This window comes from Gallinula chloropus (genome assembly GCF_964237585.1).
Source record: "Gallinula chloropus genome assembly, contig: HAP1_SCAFFOLD_166, whole genome shotgun sequence".
Classification (NCBI taxonomy): Eukaryota; Metazoa; Chordata; class Aves; order Gruiformes; family Rallidae; genus Gallinula; species Gallinula chloropus.
Genome location: NW_028168824.1, coordinates 100,760 through 120,472, shown reverse-complemented (window position 1 = coordinate 120,472; position 19,713 = coordinate 100,760). Strand labels below are relative to the sequence as shown.

The following is a 19,713-nucleotide window of genomic DNA, read 5'->3' as shown; positions in this document are numbered from 1 at the left end:
CCTCCGATAATAGTTGAAATAGTACGAGGTTTGGATGAATGATCATCAACGAAATGCTTTAGAAGCTTTTCTGCTTGCCTAGACTCGATCAAAATAAACTGCAGGAGGAGGGAATGATTCTTTTTATGCTTGTACGAGTTAAAACAAAGGTAAAGTATTTTGAAGTTAATATTAAGCTTATTTTGTATTATGCTTTGCTTATGGAATGGAACGAGCGATCAGAGGAAGAGAAAGAAGACGAAGCGGATTTGGAAAACATCCTATAAAAAGAGTCTGTGACCACACTAGTGTGAAAGGAAACCATGTGCGAAATACATCTGACACCAGGGTCATCGATAAGGAGGAATGAAAAAGTCTGTTTAATGATTGGACAAGAAGACGAAGAAAAACGAATATATGAACTTTGCTTGGCTAATCACAAAAATGAATGAATAACTGGAAAATAGATTGCTTTGTTTATTAAAGAGTATAAATCCTTGTATCCTACCTCTCCACAGCGCGGAGTGGTGAGACTCAGGTCTCCTCCCGCCCAGCGCTGTGTCTTTCTCTCTGAATAAACTGCTGCTAAGCACACTCCCCGCGTGAGCGTCTCGCTTGTCGGTAACCCTGGGAACAGCGTTTCTTTCCCTTTCTCAGGAACAGCAGATCCTTGAAACAAACCTCTTGCTTCTCCTTCTTGTCCCTGTGTAACATTCGCCCTCAAAAACACCGACCTTCCTCTCCATCGTTTGCGTCGGGATGGGGCAACGCCTACTCCTACTAGTAAGTTACACAGGAGACTGCTCGAACAATGGCTCCATAGAGCCATGGCCTGGCATCTCACGGAGCCACTCCTCCACACCCCCCTCTCCCTCTCTCTGCAGCCGGCTGCCCCCGGCTCGGCACGGCCCGACCCGCCCTCCCGGCCCCTCCCGCCGGACCCTCCTCCCAAGGTAAAGCCCGGGCTGGGGGGCTGGGGGCCTGGGGGGGGGGCGGTCCTGGCTGCCCCGGCCCAGCTGCTGCTGCATGGCTGGCTCTGCATGCGGGGGGGTCCGGGCTGCAGCCCCTGGGGGCTCAGCGCCCATCGCTGCACCCCCCCACCCCCACTCCTCCTCCTCTTCCTCCTCCTCCTCCTCCTCCTCCCCCTCCGTGCCCGGAGCTGCCTCAGTGTCCCCGCTCTGTCCGCCCCAGGCCCCCCCTTCGGACAGGCCGCCCCCCCCCACACGCCCGCTGCCCGCAGACCCCGCGGCACCCGGCGCTCAGGTAACGGCGGCACCGGCGGCGCCGGCGTGTGGGGCAGGACGGCGTCTGCCCGGGCTGGGCCCCCCCGGGCAAGGGATGGGGGTTAGGGGACCCCCCCCCCCCCCCCCCCATTGGAGCTCTGACCCCCCCGCTTTCCACACAGCCCCCAGGGCCCAGCAAGCCGCCCCCGCCCCAGCGCCCGCTGCCTTCAGGGCCCCCTGTGCCTTCGCTGCCCCCCAGCGAGACCCCCCCGGATCACCCCTATGTCACGGTGATTCCCTCCAGGTGAGGGGGGGGACACAGGCACGGCTGGGATGGGGGGGGGGCAGAGGAGGGATGGGGGGGCAGACACGAGCTATGGGGGGGAAGGAGGAGCAGAGGGGGCTATGGGGGGACAGACAGGAGGGATGGGGGCAGAAGGGGTTGGGGGGGACTATGGGGGGGGCAGAAGGGGTTGGGGGGGCTATGGGGGGACAGACAGGAGGGATGTGGGGCTGAAGGGGTTGGGGGGGGGGCTATGGGGGGGCAGAAGGGGTTGGGGGGGACTATGGGGGGGACAGAAGGGGTTGGGGGGGACTATGGGGGGGGCAGAAGGGGTTGGGGGGGCTATGGGGGGACAGACAGGAGGGATGTGGGGCTGAAGGGGTTGGGGGGGGCTATGGGGGGGCAGAAGGGGTTGTGGGGTGCTGGGGGGGGCAGGCAGGAGGGATGGGGGGCTGGGGGGTCGGACAGGGAGGCGGGAGGGATGGGGGCAGAGGGCTGCAGCGAGGGGGGGCGGGGCGGGGGATCCGGGCTGCGCCCCATGGCCCCCCCTTCTCCCCCCTCTCTCCCCCTCCCCTTCTCTCCCCAGGCCCGCGCCCCCCCCGCCTGAGGCCTGAGCGCGGCCCGGGACCGTCGCAGCGCCGGACTCCGGGGGGTGGGGAGGGAAGGGCCGCGCCGGGGGGTAACGGGGAGGAGTTGGGGGGGGGGGGAACCACCACACAGGGGCCGGGACTACATCTCCCAGCAGCCCCCGCGGCGCCCACCGGAAGTACCGCCCTGGGCGCAGCAACCCCAGGTAGCCCTCCCCGCCCCCTTGGTGAGCCCCCCGGGCCCCGCCGAGGCAGCCCCCCCCCCCCTCCCCCCTATCCGGGGGGCCCCGCGCTACCGGGAGGGTCGGGAAGGCGGGAGGTTGAGGGGAGGAGGGGGTGGTGCCCCCCCCGGGGGGAGCAGCGGGTTACCGGGTGCCCCCCAGGTGAGACCGAGGTGGGGTGGTACCCCCCCCCCCCCCCCTCCGGGATGCGGTGTCGCTCGGTGATGCCCGGTGGGTTGGTACCGGGGCTGGTACCCAACCAACATCACCGAGCGACACCGCATCCCGGGGGGGGGGGTACCGAGCCACCGAGCGCTTCTGGGCGTTACCGAGCCGGTGGGTACCCCCGGGGCGGTACCGACCCCGTAGCAGCACCGGGCATCCCCCCGTGAGCCCGAGCCCCGGGGCGGCACCGGGCGGCACCGGCAGGTGAAGCACCCGGGGGTTGGGGGGGGCACCCAGGCCGGTGGGTGTTTTGGGTGGGGTGTGGGGGGGGGTTCGAGTCCCTGGTACCAACCTGCACCTGGCCCCGGTACCGGCGGTGTGGGGCCGGTGGCACCCGGCACAGCACCGAGCCTGGGGTCAGGTGGGGCTGCTGCGGGGGGGGGGTGGTACCGGGCACCGCAGCCCCCCAAACTGCCCCCCCGCCCCGGATTGGGGGGGCTGCCCACGGGCTGTGCCGTGGTGTCCGGGCTGGGGTCCAGCCCCATCCCTCCTCCTGCCCTCTCCTCTTCAGGCACTCCCGAGCTCCGGGCTGGGTGGGACCAGGGGGGTGGGTTTGGGGGTGGGAGTGAGGGGGCTGCACCCCCCCACACACAGAAGGGGTCTCATCACCCCACCAAACCCGGCTGGGGTGGGCAGGTGCTCCCCGGGCAGCGACGCTGGGGTGGGGTGACAGGGATGGGAGCTGTGGGAACCCACCACCCATGGGTGCCCTGGGGATGGGGGGGTGTGGGGGGGGTGTGGGGGGGGCTTTTGGCCCTTCACGGGGTCAGGGCAGCGCCCCAGCCCCCCGGCAGCTCTTGGCCGTGCCCGGGCCCGTCCCGGCCGGCGTGGGGATGCTGTGAGTCAGCAGGGAGCCTGTGCCCCGTCCTGGCCGCTGAGAGCCCCCGGCTTTGGGGGGTGGGGGTGGGGGGGGGCAAGGGGGGGACCCCCAAACCTCCCCAGCACCGCCAGCTTGGGGAGCGACGCTGCGGCCTCCGCCCAGGCCGCCGGAACCGGCGCTGGTGTCAGCGCTGCCGGTGCCCGTGCTGGGGGCACGAGGGGGCTGCAGCCAGTGTTGGGGTGTCGTCCCCCCCCCAGCCCGTGGGACGGGGTGACCCTGCGGGCCCCGCAGCAGCTGGGTGAGGCGGGGGGGGGTGCAGCAGTGCCGAGGACGGGCCCGGCTGGGAGAGGCGGGCGCAGGCCGCAGCCTGGGCAGGGGGCTGGGGGGCTGCTGCTCCGTCCCCCCCCGCCCCCCCGGGCAGGCAGGGCCCAGGCGTGTGCACACACATGTGCACGGGAGCACACGCGTGTGGGTGCCCGCGGCAGCGGCTGCTCCACCCCGGCCTGGCTGGCTGCTCTGTTTGCACAGGCGGGAGTGAGCTCATGCCATGGCAGCGCCCGGACCGGGGCTGGGGCCCCCCCCCTGCTCACCCACCCCCCCCTACCCGGCTGGGCCCCCTCCCCTGCTCACCCACCCCCCACTACCCGGCTGGGCCCCCTCCCCTGCTCACCACCCCACCCTCGGAGCCCCCGTGCCCCCCACGCCAGCCAGCGCAGGGGTGTCACAGGGGGCAGCCCCCAGTCAGGTTGGGGGTGATGGCCATGAGGTGGGTGCCTGGGGCAGGGGGCTTCGTCCCCTTCCCCCCCCTCCAACCCCCCAGCCAAACCCATTCAGCTCCAGCAACCACAGCTGGTTGCTGATGATGCAGTGGTTCCAACTCAACCCCCCCATCCACCTGCTCCATGGGACAGGGGCGCAGTGGGGCATCCCACCCCATGGCCCACAGGACCCCCCCCCCCCAGTGGGACATCCCACCCCATGGCCCACAGGACCCCCCCCCCCCAATGGGGCATCCCACCCCATAGCCCACAGGACCCCCCCAGCAGGGCATCCCACCCCATAGCCCACAGGCCCCCTCCCCCAGCAGGGCATCCCACCCCATGGTTCACAGGACCCCCCCCCCCCAGCAGGGCATCCCACCCCATGGCCCACAGGACCCCCCAGCAGGGCATCCCACCCCATGGCCCACAGGACCCCCCCCGTGGGGCATCCCACCCCATGGTCCACAGGACCCCCCAGCAGGGCATCCCACCCCATGGCCCACAGGACCCCCCCCGTGGGGCATCCCACCCCATGGCCCACAGGCCCCCCCCCCCAGCAGGGCATCCCACCCCATGGCCCACAGGACCCCCCCCGTGGGGCATCCCACCCCATGGCCCACAGGACCCCCCAGCAGGGCATCCCACCCCATGGCCCACAGGCCCCCCCCAGCAGGGCATCCCACCCCATGGCCCACAGGCCCCCCCCAGTGGGGCATCCCACCCCATGGCCCACAGGCCCCCCCCCCCAGCAGGGCATCCCACCCCATGGCCCACAGGACCCCCCCAGTGGGGCATCCCACCCCATGGCCCACAGGCCCCCCCCCCCAGCAGGGCATCCCACCCCATGGCCCACAGGACCCGCCGTCTCTCCCCCTCCATCAGGTTCCTACGGGACGACTACACCATCCAGGTGGCCATCAATGACTACCTGGACATCTACTGCCCGCACTACGAGGGGGCCGCGCCCGGCGGGCGGGCAGAGACCTTCACGCTCTTCATGGTGGATCTGGAGGGTCACCGCGGCTGCAACAAGACCCCCGGCGCCTTCAAGCGCTAGGAGTGCAACCGGCCCCGGGCGCCCTTCGGCCCCGTCCGCTTTCCGGAGAAGATCCAGCGCTTCACCCCCTTTCCTCTGGGCGTCGAGTTCCAGCCTGGGGAGACCTATTACTACATCTGTGAGATGGGGGGGGGGGGGGGGCGGGCAAAGGGGGTGGTCCTGAGGGATGGGGGTACCTGGGGATGGGTCTCAGCGGGGTTGGGTTGTGTCCTGAAAAAGGAGGGGGAGGGGTCTTTGAGGGAGGAGGTGGGCGGTGGGGGTGTGCACAGGGAGGGGGTGTATGTGGGGAGGGGGGTGTCCGGTTGCACATGGGGGGGGGGTGATGGAGGGGGGGTGGGTCGGGGGTCTGCGTGGCCCGGGGTGCGGCCGCTGTTGGCCGGGAGGGGGAGCCCCAGGCCCGGTTCTGGCCCGTGGCGGTGGGGGGGGGGGTCCCGTCTCGGGCTGGAGCTCTGGGGGGGACACCCCCCCCCCCCCCCCGCTGATCTGTCCCCACTCCCAGCTGTCCCCAACCCCGGGAGCGCCGGGCGCTGCCTGAAGCTGCGAGTCTCCGTCTGCTGCAGACACACCAGTGAGTGCAGTCCGGGGTGGGGTGGGTGGGGTGGGGTGGTCTGCACCCCCAAAAAGTCTAGGGGTTCCCCCTTCTCCTGAATCTGGGGCAGCCTGGTCCTTGCTGGGGACCCTGGTTTGCTCTGGAGCACTGGGGGGGGGGGCACAGACCCCCCCATTCCACCCATCCTGACTCGGGTGGGTTTGTTCCAGCGCCGGAGCCGGTGACAAAGGTTCCCAATTCGCAGCCCCACGGGCGTGGGGGGCCAGAGGGTGAGTGTTGGGGTGGGGGTGGGGGGTGAGGGGGGCACTGGGGGGCTGCGAGGTTTGCCCTCACCTCTCACCCTGTCCTGGCAGAGCCGGTGCCCGCCCGGGACAGGGCGGCCCCGCTGCAGCCCCGCGCCCCGTGCCTGGTGCTCGCGCTCCTCACCCTGCTCCGGATCTGACCCCGGCATCGCCCACGGAGGGGACACAGGTCCTGCTGCCCCACTGCCCCTTCTGGACTCTTCCTCTGCTGCCTTCAACCCCCGAGCCCATGGGGCAGCCCGGGCCACCCCTCACCCACCAGACCCCCTCCTCAAGGAGCCGAGCTGGGGCCAGGAGCTGCAGGCTGGAAGGTGAGGGGGGGGATGCAGTGGGCTCCCAGGCAGCGGGTGTCCCTGGGGGCTTCGCCCCCCCTTGCCACAGCATCCCCTGATGGGCCTAGAATGAGACCTTTTGCTTCGTTAAGCGCATTAGTCAGTTAATAAACTAATTAATTAAATTAATCAAAATAAACATGAAAGTTGGCAGCCCTCAATATGCCAATGAGCAGAAAGCTGTGCGTGCTAAACGTGGGTGACTATAGGACTTGAATCTCCACCCAAGTCACGTTGAGCATCACCACCAGGAAAGCGTCTTCAAGATGAGGGTATTAAGGGTATTGAGAAAGCGACCACCTGGAGGGGGGAGAGAAGAAACTGAAGACCCCCGAAGAGGCAGTTGCTGGGCTGTGCTGCTTCTCCTCCACCCAAGACACAGTTACGCCGCGCGGTTGCGATTTCACCCCTTTGTTTTTGTGGTGAGAATACCCAGGGTGGTATTTCGCTAACATTTGGTTATAGTCTCAGCATTTTGTTAGAATCATAGCATTGTCATTGGCATTCTAGTCCTATATCAGTAAGTGCATTTATCAACAGCAATCGGGAACTTTTATATCTGTCCCTTTAATAAACTTTCTACTGGTTTCCGCTCTGTGAAGCTGTTTCAGTGAAAGTCCTCTGGGGGCTCTGGCTGGCAAACATTGACTCTGACATGTAGTTTTATATCTAATCCTTCAGACATAAATTGTTGACCAAGTCTGGAACTAAGACTGGACCTAGCTGCACCTTGGCTCCTCTCTCCGGAGGAGTTTGGAAAGCAAGGGGGTCCTTTCTGAACCTTGTGGCTCAGCACGATGGCCTCTGTCGGGCACACATCAGACACATCCTCTTGACGTGAGATGGGAAGGGGTAGCAACGTGTTCTGTGTGTTCAAAACGTGTCCTCTTTTCAAAATGACTTCTGCAAGAGCAGAGAAAGACCCGCCAAGGGCCAACGCTCAAAGCCATCTCATGACTGCAGCATCCTCTTGAACATTTGGCAAGAGTAAGTTAAGAGGTCTGGTAACTTCCCTGGATTTATTGCTTGAGGAGCATGAGCATTGCAAAAGAGATGTCTTTCCCAGGATGGTCCTTTTGTGAATCCACTTGATGCATCTGTCTCCTCCTTGATTTAACCAAGAGTACCAAAAAAATGATTTCAGGCTTGATTTTTAGTGCTTCCTATGCAGATGACATGGCTTATAGTTGATATGGACAGCTGATTTAAAAGGGTTTCCTCCCATTCCAGAACAGATTAGGATTTTTCAGATAGTGGAGAAAAGAGTTCACAATTCAGACCAACACACAGCCTGGCAGCCAGGTTGGCGGGTCTGTATTTGGGACAAAAAGACTCAGACCCTCGTTCTCTCTGACTTGGCCCTGGAAATTAAACTGGCAGTTCGTTTTTCCCCCATGTTGATCTTGTTTGCGATTTTGGGGGGTACAAGAGGGTTCACTCTGGACTCAGCCTCACCTTGTGGTGGTTTGCAATTGCTGTCAGACGACTTATGGTCTTTGAGCTGAGCCATTGTAAAACCACATGTATGTTCTCGGCTTGCAACAAATTTTAGTCATTTCATGATGCTTAAGACAGCTCCAACATCAAGATGACACCCTATTAAAAACAGTACATCAGGCTATGCAAGCATGGCAGCTGAATTGGAGTCTGAGCTATTCCATTGTCTTTATATTCTGCTTCTTCCCTGATATGTACACACACAGACACAGAAACTATTTGCATTTACAGCTTTGCCATTCCATGTGTTTCTTACAGCTACAAGACGTTTTTTAAGAAGACAGTAGTCGGTAGATAGGGCCTGGCGGTCGGAAGATTTCGGGCTGTACGGAAAGGTAGGACCCCCCCCTCTCTTTAGGTAACCAATAGTAGGTAGCCGGTGAGGTAAGCGGACGGAAGTGACATCCGATCCCTGGGGTATAAAGCCCCGTGCCCCTCTCTAATAAACGCCATTTGCCGTCCACCACATTGGTGTCTGTGAGCTGAATGGACCGTGCTGCCAGAGTGTGGCGCCGTTGCCGTTCCTGAACCAGGTCGCCATGCCTTACCAAAAGGCAACAAATGGTGCCGAAACCCGGGAAACTCGCCTGCGTCAGGTGAACGGCTGCCGGGCGGCGGGACCAGCCCGGCGGAGGGGACGCCCTCGGACCCGCAAGGAGGATGGAAGCCCTTGTGAAGGTCGTATTGGTATTGACTTCAGATATTGCTAAAAGGAACTGAGTTTTGGAAATTGATTTAAATTTGACGAACTATTTGTGTGAGTGAAAATGAGTTAACTCTGGCGTGAGTGGTATGTGACTGAGCTGCAGCGTATCTGCGAGAGAGAGAAAAACCTTTTCGTAACCATTGTTGTGCTTTGCATATGCAAGAAATCTTTGTGCCCGGTACCGTGTGTTGTTTGAATGATTTAAGTGTTTGACTGAGATGCAGTCTGACTGTGAAGCAAGTGTGAGTTCTGATCTGTGGTTCTGTGTCTCCGCAAGGAGAGCAGCTGGAGACAGACAAAACAAGTGGCAAATTTAAGCTGTTTGTGTGGACAGGAGTCAGACTATGTGTTGAGAGTGTCCCTGTCAGTAGGAGATGGAATTTTGTTATCAGAAAGAGAAGCAAAAGGGAAATAATTACGGAAGGTATAGAAAACAAACATAATCGTCTGTGGACCATGGGATGGCGAAAAGGCATTCCCTGAGAACTCATGATGGGGTGCCAACAGATAAATTGGAAAAGTTAGTACGAAGACAAGCAAAAAATCCACAAATCAAGGTCGAAAATCCTGTTCCTAGTGCTCTTTTATTGTATTTAACCGTGTCCCCCAAGCTGCCGGGAGGCTAGCTCCTTCGTCCCCTTGTAAGTGAGTGGGGGGCGAAGGGTGTATATATATATATCAGAAAACTCACTGGAAACCACTGACGTGATTTACTGATTACTTGTTTTGTAGAACCTAAGTTAATACCTGTAACATTTTTGGTAGACACTACAGTTTATCTCCACACTTAGAAAAGAAGATGCTATCTGCATAGTTTTATAAGAAATTGCCTTGTTGCTGCCTTTAACATTAAGGACTCACTGTTCCCCACCTCTTTTCCCCACCTTGCTGTTTTTTCCTCTTCTCACTGAGAAGCGAATTTGTTTATTTTCTTTCCAGGGAGAAGAAAGAAGTCACAGTGAGGATGCCTGCCTTATCGGCTGTGTTTATCCCTGCCCTCATTTATGGGGGTAGAGGGAAGCCAATGGAATGTAGCAACTCGCATCTTGCAATGTCGCTTATCTGATGGGTCGGTTTGCAGCGTTCACGAATTAGCTAACTGAGAGCAAGGCTGGTTACGTAGCAAAGAAAATGGAAAATAACAGGAATTGGTATTAGAGGAAATACAAGCCTCAACTCAGCAGCTGGAGTACAAGGCAATTGTAAAAGATCTGTCGAGATTGAAATAGGTGGAACACAAAATTAGGAGGAAAAATGAGTGGCCTCCGAAAAGAACAAAGCATTACAGGCTGGCCACATGGAAGCCTAATGAATTGATAACAGGGGCATGGGAACCAATTTACAACCTGAACTACATAATTTGCTTGCAAGCAGTTTTGGAAATAATTTCCAACAAAACTGCCAATGCTACAGATCTCCTGAATCAACAATCTTGACAGAGTATATGGCATATTAAGTATTTCTACCGTGTCTGATCCTATAGATCCAACACGTGGTGAACCGCATGCAAGCAGTTACCGTAACAGAATAAAACATCAAGTTTCTAAAACCAACAAAACAAGTAACTGTTAGGATCATATAACCCTATCCCTTCTATGCTTACTATAAAGTTATTAGTCACGTGGTGTAGCAACTTTCTTCCCCTGAGGTCTAATAGAGACACAGATAGAAACTCTTGATTAACTGAACAAAGCTAAACTTTATTGGTGCATATAACTGTATAACTGAACAAAAACTAAATTTTGTTGCTGTGCACAACTGTGGCAGCGGTGGAGACCGGCCGCAAAAAGAAGGGTAATCAGGGTAGTAATGGGTCCTGACGATATATGGCATTCGGTTTTAAAGCGTCGCTCCCACATCTCCCGATCATTTTCACCGGAAGCCTGGGTGGTCTGCCTAGAATTGGGGCAATTGATAGAGGGGGAAAGTCTTGATTCTTTCTGGATTGTCTGGGCTTGAGGAGACCTTTTGGTCTCGGTAATACCCACCTGTCTGGTTGCTCCGATGGGTGGAGCCACGCTCGTTCGGAAGGCGACAACCTGAAAGTCTAATGGCAAGGGAACAATATACCACTAGAGCCATAGCAAGGACATTGCCCCTACTGCCTGGCTATAGTGCTGTAGAAAGGAAAATTTGCCACTCATGGAGTTGCATACGAATCCTGCGATTCAGGCAAGGGATTTGAGGTCTTGTCTTCTCTAACGCCAGCCATTTTGTACGGCTCTGCTGCTCAACTGCATGTTCACCTAACTGTGTGCTCTCGGAAACGCGCATGTGCAGTTTTCCCTCACCACCTCCCCACAGAAAGTACTAGAAAAGGAAGCTCACGCATGCGTGAATCCAGTGAACCCAGTATTTATGATGACGCATGACAAAAAAGAAGACTCCAGCCGGTTTTGACCAGGCATGGAGACCCACTTAAAGCTTTATTTGCTAAGTAATGGGTGACGGGGTGGAAAAACTGTAGACTGACTGCATTGCATATTCCAAAACTGATTAGTTTTGCGTTTCCAAAATCACAACAAACAAGGAAAGGACAGCTTGACAATTTCTACTTCTGTCCCAAACAGTCCCCTACCAGCTAAATGAAAGGTCTCCTTAGGCAATTTGATCACAGACTCTCACCTTTCATCTGGCAAATCATTCTTAGATGTGTTAGATGCTACTTTCCTATCACTGAATCGATCCAACCCCAATCTTACTAAGGCATGTTGGCTATGTTATGATGCTTATCGCCCTTACTATGAGGGTATTGCCCTCAACACTCCTTTTAGCTACTCATCGAAAGATAACCCGACTCAGTGCAAGTGGGATACACCACGGAGAGGAATCACTTTGGACCAGGTTAAAGGCCAAGGCATATGTTTTGGTAATGCCACCTTAGCGAGCTGGAACAGCGCGGTCTGTGCAAAAACGGTTGCGATCGATAGAACCCATAAATGGGCAGTTCCATCCGCATCAGGGATGTGGATCTGTCATCAGACAGGTCTAACCCCCTGTGTGTCCATTAAGCGTTTTAACTCATCAACTGACTTTTGTGTACAAGTTTTGATTATTCCCAGGGTCCTATATCATTCGGATGAAGAAATGAGCCATTACTGGGGAAATGCAGACAACAGGATCCAAAAGAGAGAAATACTGACAGCACTGACAATAGCAACACTGCTCGGCCTGGGAGTAGCTGGTACAGCCACAGGAGCGACCACTATGCTGAACCATCACCAAGACCTGGCTCGACTACAAACTGCCATCGACGAAGATCTGCAAAGACTCGAGGAATCTATGACCCATCTAGAACAATCTGTCTCTTCACTCACAGAGGTTGTCTTGCAGAACAGACGAGGACTAGACCTCCTGTTCATGCAACAAGGAGGCCTTTGTGCAGCCTTGAAAGAGGAATGCTGCTTTTATGCTGACCACACAGGATTAGTCAGGGATTCGATGGCTCAACTGAGAGAAAGGTTAGCTCAGAGAAAAAAGGAAAGAGAGGCCCAACGAGGATGGTTGGGATCATGGTTTAGTTACTCGCCATGGCTAACCACCTTAATATCTACCTTGTTGGGACCAATTGTAATGATCATAATAGCACTGATTTTCGGACCCTGAGTACTGAACAAGCTCACAGCATTCGTCAAGAGTCGTCTAGAGAGGGTTAACATTCTCTTTGTAGAAAACAGACAGATGCTTTAAGAAAGTAACCACTGAGCACTACCCCTACTGTTCTGTAGTTGTCCCTAGTATACCCTACTGTCTAAGCTACCCCCGACTATCATTCGCTTAATGTGCCTTATGCTACTAACATTATAAGCTATCACTATTATAAGCTATCAATATTATAACTTATCGCTATTATATATTATTACTAACATATTATCACTATTATTATCACTATTATATATTATCACTATTATGTACTATCACTATTATATATTGTCACTACTGTAGTCCAACACTGTTATAAGCTATCACCTTTTTATATATCAGTATTGTGTGTCACTTTTGCACTTTGCACTATAAGAAGTTTTAGTGAGCACAGGGAGGGGGGAAATGTCGGTAGATAGGGCCTGGCGGTCAGAAGATTTCGGGCTGTACGGAAAGGTAGGACCCCCCCCTCTCTTTAGGTAACCAATAGTAGGTAGCCGGTGAGGTAAGCGGACGGAAGTGACATCCGATCCCTGGGGTATAAAGCCCCGTGCCCCTCTCTAATAAACGCCATTTGCCGTCCACCACATTGGTGTCTGTGAGCTGAATGGACCGTGCTGCCAGAGTGTGGCGCCATTGCCGTTCCTGAACCAGGTCGCCATGCCTTACCAAAAGGGTAATTTCCTTGGAGAACTAAGGAAGAGAGAAACAGGGCTCAAACAGTCCTAGAGGAGTCCTAACTGAAGAGGTAAGGTCTGGCGCTCTAAAGAAGAATTTGTAATGTTCAGGATTTTGACTTCCAAGACACTTTCTCAAGTGTTGTTGATCCCTCCTTTTACGTCAACAGAGCAACCAGAGACTGCTGTTCCACTCCGTGACATCAGAGCAATAGGGAAATATCAAGTGCTTTGGAAAATAAGGCAAAATGTAATTTGGGAGCTATTTGTAGGCTTAATCAAAAGGATTGATTAAGCATCCACAACTTGAGCAGACTCGAAGAGCTTTGTGATGAACACCACTTCAGAATCAGTCCATATCAAGCTGTAGCATATATACTGCACCAGACTGATGCCTTGGTCTTTTGTCATCTTCTTCAATCTGCCTAATCTACCCATTTATCTTCATTCTAAAGAGGACTATTGAAAAACCTGCATGAAAACAATACCTTATTTTTGATAGGTCTTGTGAAAGCAGTGCCTGTGTTTCATGGGAGCACAAAAAAAGGCAGTGGAACTGGGTGTTTACCCATCAAAACAAAGAACACAAGCGAATCCCAGAGTGAATTTTTCCAATTAATAGACCTGTGTCGTGGTTTCACCCGGCTGAGGGCCAAGATCCACGCAGCTGCCTGCTCCTTAAAGGAAAAGAGCAGGTGAAAGGGAAGGGGAGGGGGGGGGTGAGAAGTAAGGGAAGGGAAAAGGAAGAGGAAGGGGCAAATAACCCCAAGATCATGAAATTAAGAGGCCCGTGGGTTGGGATAAGGATAGTTTACTAAGATAACAGAAAGATACAATGTAACAATGTAATAAAAGAGCAAAAATACATGAAGCTGTTGATACACAATGCAGTTTCTCACCGAACCCACAACTCAGGCCGTGCCACCCAGAGCCGTCCCAGAACCCGACCGTCCCCCAAGAACCGCGCATCCCGGAGCCGCCCCCGTTCTTCCTCCCGTCAGCCCCCGATATCCTGGGCAGGACGTAACTGGCGTGGAATACTCTCTTTGGTCAGTTGGGTCACCTGTCCTGGCTTCGCCCCTCCTTTCTCATGAAGAGCTGAGAAAGTCCTTGACTGTCTGACAGCAACTAGAAACATCAGGGTGTTATCAGCACTACTCCCATCTTACTCTCAAACACAGCATTCATCTGCTGTTACAAATGAAATTAACTCCATCCTGACCAAAACCAGGACAGGGAACCAATATGCTCCTGCTCTGTGGATATCATGAAGCAAGCTCTGAAAGTGCTGTGTGGTATTGGCTGAAATCTGGAAGATTCCTCTTCTGTGGTACCTGGCTAACTGTCTGACATAGGTAGAACAATCTCTTTCTACCAATTGAGGAGAGGATGAAAGGCAAAGTCCAGGTTAGTGTGTTCTTATTACATAGACCTAGGAGTGACCTGACAGAGGCTGAAACTGGCAATAGCTACAAGCACTTTAAGCAATGACTGCTGGTTTTCTCTTTCTGTGGGTTTTTTTTTCTTTTATTTTCTGTGTTCTTATTCCAAGACTCTGCCTCTTAGTGCCTGACCTTGTCTTTCCAAACCCCCTCTTGCCAAAACAGCAGCCTGGGGATTCAGATAACAGCACATAGATGCAGAAATCCATATGGAGAAGTTGTGGTACTCATAAAGTTTCTCAGCCTGCGTTTTTGATTCTTGGACATAATTAGTCCATTTTTCAGCTATTTGTGTACTGCATATGTGCTACAGACCACCATCCAGCAAAAAGTGTAATGTACATCAGCTCTCAACTGTTTGTTGACAACAATGGTTAAAACAATTAGCATGCTTTATTAACCTTTTGAATGTGATGATTATGCAACTGTGTTACAGTTAATTCATTTAAACTGTATTTTATGTCATTTTCTGAATGCAAAAAAACCCCAACTATGTAGGATTAAATGAAAATACACTGTAATGGTTTACATATTGCCTTCTTTCTCAGTGCTCAACCCAAGAGTTTTTCTTGATACTCAGCACCCTGTCCCGTCTGGATTTGGAAATTCAAGCTCTTGTTCCAGTCATACATTCTCAAGTGAAAACTCCACTATTACAAAATGTGCTTTTGGAAATCCCAGAACTTCTCTCCCCAGTAAAACATTATTTAAAGATCCTTAATGAAGAAGCAGCCAAGTAAGTAGAGAAAATAGATTAGTCTTCTGTGCCTTGTGGGCTTGCTGACTACATGTATTCAGTTATGTGAATTACACATCTTATTTTAATATACCCTAGGTTTATATTTTTGATTTTATATATGTACAGGTTGCTTATAGTTAAGCAGAGATTGTGCTTTTCTACAGCTCATACCCTTCCCCTAAACCAGGCAAGCAAATATTTTGCCTAGTGGATATCTGCCTCAGGTTGAAGAGTTTTTTAGTTTCTTGGCTCTTTGGGGGAATGAATTTATAGCAAAATGTGTTTTGCTCATGTTAAATTGTTTAACAATGTATGAAATACTTTGTTTTTAAGCTATTCCTTTTGAAGTGAGACTTGACCTTTAGCAAAGTGGCTGCTTTGCAGTCAGGAATGTGGCTTCTACTATTGTTTGTGAAAATTTTTCAAAGCTTTGCATGTCCCACCATCCTTCTTAAAAATACATTTATATGCTCACTAACAACAGAGAATATGCAGTTGACAGCTACATGCATGCTTGCACGTGCATGTGTATATTGCATTGTGTTAGTTGTATAGTGCAGGTAAATCCTGTAATGGTTTTCAAAAGTGGCCCTTTGCTCCAGGGAGGAGTTTGAGATTAAGGGTTAAGGGGAGTTTGAGATGTTGGGTTTTATGTTGGGGTTTTTAAACTGTCAGGTTTTGAATTTTTGGTGTACATCACATAGTGACAGTCTTCACAATCAGCTGCTGGCTACTACCGATCATTTTATCCTTTCCATTCCCATGGAAACAAGTCTAATTAGCACAAAATCATTTCTAAAAATTAGTACTGTATTTACAAATGGCATCTTTACTGTCACTTATATAATAATCCTGTGTAATGCAAAATCAAAGTCCAGCTTTGCGTTACCTGTATGGTCACTGGCTCCATCTGTAGTTTCATTCTCAAGCAAAAGGGGTATTGATATAAGTAGAAAATGAGACTTTCTATTATTTTTGTGTTTTAGTACTTTCAGTTTGCTAACTATTTGTTCTCCAAATATTAGATTTCAAGGTAATTATCTAATTAAATGGTACAGTTTTGTATTTGCTCTAAAGTACAAATGTATACTTCAGTTCATTTAGGCCTGTTTGTACTACTTTTTGTTGTTTGCCTGATAGTTATTAGGACAACTTAAATTTTTGTTACTTTTGATGACAACAATATTTTTAATAGTTTGTTCGGCTTCCAGTTTTAAATATTTGAATGATGTTATTTCAGGTTTCAATCCTGAGCTGAGATATTGCAGTCAAAACTATTTTGTCATTTTCTGACATTAAGACTAGAAAAGAGCAGATTTTTTGCATGTATTAAAAACTGCTCTGGTTAATCATTTCTTTAGAAAAGAAGCAAGGTACTCTGAAAAACTCCTGGTGATATTCTGCTTTGATGAGAACTTTATAGGATGTTTTTTTTCTTTGTAATCCTCATTAAAATCTGTCCAAATTTGGACAAATTCTAAAAAAATCTGTGTTCCTGTTATGCAGAAATTATCTAGAGCTTCACTTTTGATCATGGTAAAAGGGGTTGTCTGTACTTGGGATCCTCCATGTTGGGACAACAGTTGTATTCTGAAATTCTGGATTGAGCCAGAAGGGAATGATCTGTCTTGTGATTCCTTTTCTTGCTTTACTTGACTAAGGGAAAACAAGCATAAAGCCGCAGGATGCACACTGAGAGATGACAGAAATCCAAGTCAGCAGGGTTTGGCATAGAAGGGCAAATATAATGTAGACGAGTAGAAAGCAATAGCAATAGATGGGTTTTTTAATACAATGGGGAAAGGACTATCAGTGTTTAAATGCCTTTGTGTTTATATACTGTGCATAGCAGCTTTTGGTAAATGTGCTGTACTATGAACAAATAACAGAAAAAACTTACTGAGAGAGGAATGAAGCTAGTATTAAGTGAGAATAACAAATAAAAATATGGACACAGCCAGTAGAATTGGGGAGTGTGTCTTTTGGTTTTACCATTACTATATCTTTTGCTTCTTATGGATAGGACTGGAGATAAAACCCAATTGTTCAAGGACCTTACGGACTTCCCTGTCATCAGAAAGAAAAAAGAGGAGATCTCGGATGTGCTTTCTAAAATCCAGTTGCATCTGGTAGACATTCGTAAACAGATCAAGAATCCTTCTGCCGAGTATGTTACAGTTTCTGGTCAAGAGGTAATATGGTGTCTATTATGGATGGCTGTTCCCTTGCTTGTCTAGAAAATAGCTTAAAAGCTAGGCTTAACTAGAACTCTCTTCATTTAGTATGGTACTTGATCAGGTCATTTGCCTATATTTGCACAACTTCAAAAAACAGGTTTTTGACAGTGTCACTTTATTTAAGTCAATTTCTTTGGTGATTTAAATAATAAAACCACATTACTGCAGTCAAATTTGTTTCAGTAATGCTTTGCTTTTTTGTGTATTGAATTGAAAGTATCAGTGAGATACCACTGTTCAGCATTGCGCTGGAACTGAGAGTGGGAGACCTGGGGAAAACTCCACAGAAAGTTGGGAAAAGAAATTAGCTTGGCAACTGAATGAGGGTTGAGAGTAAAAGAGATGAATCAGTGAGGACAGTGTGGTATGAAGCTGGAAGCAGATCACCGTCCCACTGAGGACCTGGGACGCTGAGAAAGACCCAAGAGATGCAGCAGGGAGCAAATAGACAATGCTGAGAGGGGATGGGAGAAGGGATGAGTTAGAGTATCACTTGATAAAGACCTTGGGTGGATATTTCTTTTGCTACTGAGGTTCAGAAGAACAAACATGTGGCAGGAGAGTCGGGGAGGATGTCAGCTAAGATGCTAAGTCCAAGAGGAAATGTGGAAGAGTGCATTTCGGTATTGCATGAGGAAGGAAAGAGCCAGGATTTGAAGGATTTCTCTGAAATACTGGCTTAAGAGTTGGATGATGACATGTGTGTGAAAGAGGGAAGAGTTGATGAAAGAGGAGAGTATCAAGAAAGTAGCCAGGTCTGAACTGGAGAGTTTCAGAAACCACCAGTTAACTATGCCTGTTTTAGAGGGGCCCCTTGTAGCAGCAGACAGCTCAGAAACCATTGCAGGCAAAGAGCTCTATCTTGGGAAATTCATTAATGGAGCTGCACAAGTTAAAGCTATCTGTCATTTAATTACATCTGGTATGAGTGTATTGCAGACATCAAAAGACACAAAAGAGGAAGGGTTAGAGAAGAGGGTCAGTGAGGAAAGGGAATTGAAGGGGAGGAGCAAAGCATAGACACGAGTCTGAGTTAAGCTCAGCCTTCCTCAGAACTTGTGCTGTTGTAGCACTCTAGCACTCTGATAGATGTTGTGTTCAAGCACTTCTTTGCAACAGGACTGGTCAGAAGTAGGTTTATGGTTTGCTGGTTCCGGAAGAAAAAGAAGCTGCCAGGAAATCTGTTCTCTTTATCTTCCCACTCTGAACACATTCAGAGAACAGACGTTCTGTCAGGGAGGCACTCAGATTCTTTGCTCCTGCATGTGTGCCCTCCAAACACACTCTTATGAATGCAGTCAGCCCACAGTTTATTAACTTAAATTTGTGAAGATCCACTTGACATACACCTTTTCAAAAATATGAGGTTACATCCATATCTGTCTTATCTTTCATTTCCAGACCTCTAATGTAACTAATAGCATCACTAAACAGGACAGAAAGCTGTCCAGATAGTGATAGCATTGCTATTCTTTTCAGGCAGGATTTAGAGAGAAATTGCTACATTTGGGAAAAGTTTGCTTCCTGATAAGCAGTGCTTCAGGCCCAGTTTATTTAATACTGCACATATTTATATAATAGGCCTAAGAATTAAAGGGTAAAAAAGGAAATGTTTTTGTTGTTTTGAAGAAGATTGCAACCTCTCTACTTATTTCTTGCTAGCCACACAAACACACCAGGCAATTGAACTGGCTGTGTAACTGTTCTGAGTTCAGTTAGTCGTCTAGCATAGACACAAATATGGTCTTGTTTTCTGACTACTCTTCATGAACACGGCTTGCTTAATTGTTTTGAGCTAAAATTCAAGAAAAAAATGCAATACTAGCACATCAGCAACACTACTAGTAGCAGCAGCAGTTGATTCATTTTCAAATCTTTGTCTTGTGTATTATGCAACTTCAGGGTTTCAGAGGTACCGATTATTTTCAAGGTGTTTTAGGTAAATTAAGAACTAGTGTAGTCTGTCCATTCTGGAGTGTGCTCATGTTAGGGTTATTCTTCTTGTTTGTAGTCTAAGGTGATTGCTGGGTATTCTGGTGAGGTGTGGAAGGTTTTATCTAAATCATACTAACTGTAATGTAAGAGCTTTGTCAGATGAGTCTTGGGCATTTCTGTAAAGGTGATCAGATACTGGGCTAATCTAATCTCTGCTGGAAATTAATTTTCCATCTGTGTTTTTTATTCTTTGACGTCTAGAACCTCAGGCTGGTGTTATAAAAATAACTGACATGAATTGTATAAAATACTGCAGGAAAGACGTAATGTAAATTTCACTGGACTAAGCTTCTTGCCATTACTGCTGGTTTCCTCTGTTCTTTCCATTTCTGAACTCCAATTGATCCAAACATGAAGGAAGGTACTGTACATGCAGTGCTAGCATTTGAGGTTTTGAGCTCTTGTCTGTGAAATACTGTAGGTAAATATGGCTCAATA

General features: G+C 51.1%; 1 protein-coding gene, 1 long non-coding RNA gene and 1 pseudogene across 3 annotated transcripts in view; all 3 read left to right on the top strand.

Annotated features, from left to right (window-relative positions):
• The first annotated feature begins 885 nt into the window (after window positions 1–885).
• On the top strand, window positions 886–2,165 carry LOC311204144. Its single transcript, XR_014618005.1, has 4 exons — window positions 886–932; window positions 1,171–1,242; window positions 1,385–1,506; window positions 2,072–2,165. It is a non-coding gene; the product is annotated as an uncharacterized lncRNA (long non-coding RNA).
• Window positions 2,166–4,943: 2,778 nt separating this feature from the next.
• Window positions 4,944–6,148, top strand: LOC311204146 (ephrin-A4-like; annotated as a pseudogene). The gene is made up of 4 exons: window positions 4,944–5,274; window positions 5,656–5,724; window positions 5,916–5,975; window positions 6,060–6,148. The product of its transcript is annotated as an ephrin-A4-like (transcript).
• Window positions 6,149–8,376: 2,228 nt separating this feature from the next.
• LOC311204145 (DNA mismatch repair protein Msh3-like) overlaps window positions 8,377–19,713 on the top strand; it is a gene marked incomplete at its 5' end in the record, with an annotated part of 47,729 nt that continues 36,392 nt past the window's right edge. Inside the window, 3 exons of the mRNA XM_084280612.1 lie at window positions 8,377–8,433; window positions 14,853–15,040; window positions 17,067–17,235. Of these exons, the coding sequence (XP_084136738.1) occupies window positions 8,377–8,433; window positions 14,853–15,040; window positions 17,067–17,235 (414 nt within the window). The remainder of the gene's footprint in view (window positions 8,434–14,852; window positions 15,041–17,066; window positions 17,236–19,713) is intronic.